Source organism: Berghia stephanieae, chromosome 13, assembly GCF_034508935.2.
Source record: "Berghia stephanieae isolate SIO BIC M18660-M18661 chromosome 13, UCSD_Bste_1.3, whole genome shotgun sequence".
In the NCBI taxonomy this organism is placed as follows: domain Eukaryota; kingdom Metazoa; phylum Mollusca; class Gastropoda; order Nudibranchia; family Aeolidiidae; genus Berghia; species Berghia stephanieae.
The window spans coordinates 22,865,513-22,870,506 of NC_088372.1; the positions used below are offsets into that span (position 1 = coordinate 22,865,513).

General features: G+C 39.4%; 2 protein-coding genes across 2 annotated transcripts in view; one reads left to right on the forward strand and one right to left on the reverse strand.

Annotated features, from left to right (window-relative positions):
* LOC144959169 (uncharacterized) overlaps positions 1 to 4,994 on the forward strand; it is a gene marked incomplete in the record, with an annotated part of 81,931 nt that overhangs the window by 66,187 nt on the left and 10,750 nt on the right. Inside the window, 1 exon segment of the mRNA XM_078891703.1 lies at positions 2,730 to 2,744. Within this exon segment, the coding sequence (XP_078747829.1) occupies positions 2,730 to 2,744 (15 nt within the window).
* On the reverse strand, positions 1,648 to 4,805 carry LOC144959172 (uncharacterized). The gene is made up of 2 exons (XM_078891707.1): positions 4,675 to 4,805; positions 1,648 to 3,402 (listed from the first exon to the last, which is right to left on the reverse strand). Exon 2 carries the CDS (start codon positions 3,324 to 3,326, stop codon positions 1,665 to 1,667), a length of 1,662 nt encoding a protein of 553 aa, XP_078747833.1. The 5' UTR covers positions 3,327 to 3,402; positions 4,675 to 4,805; the 3' UTR covers positions 1,648 to 1,664.

A 4,994-nucleotide genomic window follows, 5' to 3' on the forward strand; every position in this document is an offset into this window, starting at 1 on the left:
AAAACAAATAAAGAGAAGAATGGATGAACAGTTGGGCAATGAGCACCACGGGTAGATGTATGTTTTCCCATATGACCACCCCTGTAAAGACTGATTGCCTAAATAAGCTCAGAAGACACCAGCAAAGCATCATCTTTCAACTAAGAACACAACACATACCGCTCAACAACCATTTAAGCAAAATTACAAAAGACACATCCCCTTCCTGCCCCCTATGTCAACACCCCAATGAAACAGTAACACACCACTTGCTTGAATGTCAACCTCTTGAAGACCTGAGATGCACATTCCTCCCACCAAATCCAAGCATCAGTAACACACTTTATAGTCACCTGGAACAACTACAAAAGACATCTAACTTCTACGTCATGGCACAAGACCGAAGGGCTAGAGCTCAGGTGGTCGCTGGTTCGGATAAGTAAGTAAGTTAGGGTTTTACTTCACTTTGCAGATGATTTTCTTTTTTATAGGGAAATTCAAACACTAAAAGATTGTAATATGCTAAAAGAAGATCTGGACAGGATACAATTATTGGAGAAAGAATGGAAAATGGAATTCCACCCAAAGAAATCCAGCTAATTCGGTATCACGAACAAAAAGAAAATAAGTTCAGATTATTATATACATGAAGAAAAATTGGAGACAATGCAAAAAGCAGAATATCTTGGATCAACTCTTGACAGCAAAATGTCTTGGCAGCACCACATTGATAAAGTTTGTAAAGAGGCCAGTACAAAACTTGAAATTCTTAAGAAGAAATGTACAAAGTTGTCCAAGGAACATCAGAAAAACCTGCTATAAAGTCTTCGTATGGCCAATTTTAGATTATAGTGCATGCATTTGGGACCCCAAGATCAAAAGCAGATAGAACAGCTCAAGAAAGTTCGAAACAGAGCATGCAGGTTTGTTTGTAACAACTACAGAATGATTTAAGCGACAATGACATGCGCAAGAGCCTAAACTGGTCACAGTTACAAAAAAGATGCACAATCTCAAAAGCCAAATTCCTCTTTAACTCTCACAAAGGTCACCATGATTGAAAATCTAACAAATTTGTTTGATTTTCCATTCATATGAACTCGAGAATGAAGGCTCACCAGGGACTGACAATTACTCCAATTGGTAGCCTTCTTCCAAACGAAAAGAAAACTGCAACCATACCAGGTCCTGCAGTCACAAGTGAGTTATGCTCATTTTTGTTTTGTTTGTTTGTTTGTTGCTTTAGGTCTCTTCCAACACAATTGAGGTTATATGAGAGACCGCTGAAACAAAAAAAAAAACAAGCAATCTAACAAAAATAGTACAAATGTAAATCAAAATCATAACCTAAAGATATCATAAGCTAAATTATAAATAACCAAGAACAAACAGGCAGAAGATTTACAGAAAAAAAAATATCCCCTGTCAAAAATACAATCACAAACCAAAGAAGCAGGATAGGCTAGTAAAGAGAAGAAGAAACGACATCACTATCGGATCGTACACCCATGAGAACATCATAGGTATATGATTCAAGGGTGATGCTCCCATCCAACCACCCGCGAGTTATGCTCATCTCAACTAGTTTTTCCCAAGCACTATCAGAATATGGAATATCAAAAGAACTCATTTACAAATGGAATTTGACCGAAAAATATTTAAGTTCAAAATGAAGGCTTATTGGTTTATCTACTGCCCAAACGTACCTTCAAGCTGGATGGCCTGTTTACAAGTAGAGCCAATTTCTGCGAGTCCAAAACTCCTTTGCTTTTTGAATTGAGTCCGACTGCCCCGACTGGCATAGACCGAATGGAAAATTCTGAGCTTGTGTCACCCATTGATGAATAGCCACCTTCTAAATCATCCCACGTCCGGGAGAGGGGTGGAGTTGACGAAGGATACAATCTTTTACCACTCTGTAAGTTTTGGAGTGAAGACCATGAGTGGGACTGTGTGTCACGTGGTGAAAAAGTCATCGGCATGACAGGTGGAGGTTTGAGACTGCTGTTGCTGCTAATGGACGTATTTTTATCAATATCATTACTATCATTGAAATATCTTTGCCTTGGTGAAGGATCTTGATATGAAGGATGATTTGATGTTACTCTTTGGTCATCGTCGGCATCAACATCAATGGCATCATCATCATCATCATCTAAAATATCACAAGACTTCTGTTTTGGAAATTTTCTTGATGGAAAAATTGGAGGTTTTTTATTTGCGTAAATGACATTATTGTCTTTGGCCCGGACTCCAGTCAAATTTCCAGCTAAGGTTGGGTGGGATGGCGGATGGGGACTTGCGTCTGAACTGTGGCTCATTGTTTTCTTCATTGCAGATGGAAGTTTAGGAGTGCTTGCTGTAGTCGTGGTGGTGGAGGCTTGGTGGGAACCATCTGCAGTAATCATCACATTCACACTAGAGATGATTCTATTACTTTGACCATTGTCATCACGCCTGTCAGGGGGACTGATGGGTGTGGAGGTGGATGCAGCAATGCCTGGTGAGGTTAACAAAGATGATGGAGATGATAAGTGACCATTGGGTGGAGCGGAGGAATAGCCTAAGGAGTAGGACGAAGCCTCAGTCAGCTCTTCAGATAAAGGAGTTTGATTCCTGCTTCTATTTCTTTCTTTATGTTTTGATTGTTCCCTGTATAGTAAATCTATGTCTCTGTTATAATCATCATCACCATAGTCATCATAAGCTTCCATGAAATCATCTCTAAGTTTGCTATGGTTTTTATGTCTATGATGATGATGATGGTGGTGGCGTCTCCGGCTATCTGAATCATCTAAATTATAAAAGTCTAATGGATCTGTTGAGTAATGTTGATAATGGTGACGAGAGTGGTGGAGTCGGTGATGATCAGGCTGGTGTGAATGGTGGTCTTGGAATGGATTTGACGGGGCATAACCTCGAGGTGCAGGGTCAAAATTGAAAAAAGGTTGGAATTGAGAACCAGCGCCTGGTGGAATTTGATTTCTGGGTGAAGAATAATGGCGATTTGATCGGATTCGTCTTCCATTTACTGTCAGTCCAGGATGGTTGCCAGATGGTGATGATAGGTGGTGATTTTCTTCTACATTGTCATCGTCACAAAACTGGTGTTGGTAGTAATAATAGTCGTTTAACGAAGGGTCTTGATTTGGAGACAAAGGGGATGAGTGGGATGATAGTTTATGTTTTGATTGCTGGCCTTCGTTGTGTGTTGGTTGTGACGGGTCGTTGTCTCGAGGGCTCTTCTGATGTGATGTAGGAGAGTCTTTGGTTGCTTTGGTTGTGGCTTGGTGGAGTATTATACAGTGTGAGATATATGTAGCAGGTTTTTTGGAGTCATTGGTCATGTGATCATTGGCTTCATTCAATTCTATCTGGTTTGATGGCGTCTCAGACTGAATATAAAAGAAATGAAAACAATTACTGAGATGACAGTGAAGAAAAAAGGTCACACTGAACTTGTCTCAGCCTCGAGAGCAAATATTCATGACAAACAATAAACCTATGTCAAGTAACGTTTATTCTTACATTGCTTAGATAACGTGACTAGACGTAGGATTACTGATAATAAATACAGCAGTCTGCAACAAAGTTCATGAGTTGTAAGTCAGTAGTAGTCCTTCAGTCAGTAGAGGCTTAAGGCCCAGGGAGCCAGAGTGTGGCCCAAACAATGGGAAATTTAAATCATACTCAACCATTTTTGGTGGAAGCTAAGCTATACTCGCCCTCACATTTCCTTGTTTAACTGATGTTAATGCAACATAATGCAAGGTAATGTGGTCTAGTGGTATGACACTCGTTTTCATTTCAGAAGGTCCTGAGTTCGAGCCTCGCTCTGCGCATAGTCGAGTCCTTGGAGAAGAATCTTTACTCACATTCTCTCACCATACTCAGGTGTAAAATGAGTACAAGGCTGTTAACAGTGTTGTCTGTCTGAAAAAAAAAGTAATATCACCGAACAGGCGTCACATCCCGTCCTAAATGTTAAAAGTTGCTGTTGGCCAGAAACCCCTTGTAAAACACTTTGAGCATGTTTGGTGGATTTTGTGCTATATAAAAGCTCAATTTAAATTCATAGCATGGATAACGTAAGGTGCAGACTTGCCAATCTACCTCAACAATCTGAAAAGATTTATCATATTTTTCCAAATAACTCTGGTGATTGTCTCACGTTTTTTTCTTCCTTTCAACATGTGCAAGAATATAAAACTTCAAATTTAACGTTCACTGAATTTACGGAGACCCTATCAAGCCATTGTCTCGCTACTCAGGTTCTCATCTCGGTGGAGACCGAGACGGCATTTTATGACCTTCGACAATTCCACTTTTATCATTTTCCCCCCATTCTTGTTACTTACTTACTTACTTATCCGAACCAGCGACCACCTGAGCTCTAGCCCTTCGGTCTTGTGCCATGACGTAGAAGTAGAATTCTTGTTACAAACTGTTGACTTTCTGCATTTATCATATTTTAATCAACATTCCCATTTTACTAAATCTTGGACCTCAAAGCTATTAAAATTTGATAAATCATACTGGGTGGCAAGCATGGAGATGTTTGAAAGTCTAGCTAGAAAAAGGGGTCTAAGTTTGATTTTTGCAAAAACAAACAAATTTTCACGATTTTCTACAAGTTCATTCAACTGACATCACAATATCTTTATCACAACTTGATGGTGACAATATACAACTTACTTGTGACTCTACATCTATTGAGGTCTGGGTCGCTGTCTCTCCTTTCCTGCGTGGGGAGCTGAGAATGGCTGTAGTCACACTACTGGCTATTGTACCATTGCTTTCACTACTAGACCCGAGGTTTGCCACCTAATATGGGTGGGGTGAGGGGGGGGGGGGGGGGGGGGGGCGGGAGAGACATAGAAAGAACAATAGAACTTTGTGGAAGTGATTATTCTTATTATTATTATTATTCTTATTATTATTATTATTATTATTATTATTATTATTATTATTATTATTATTATTATTATTATATTACTATTACTATTACATTATTA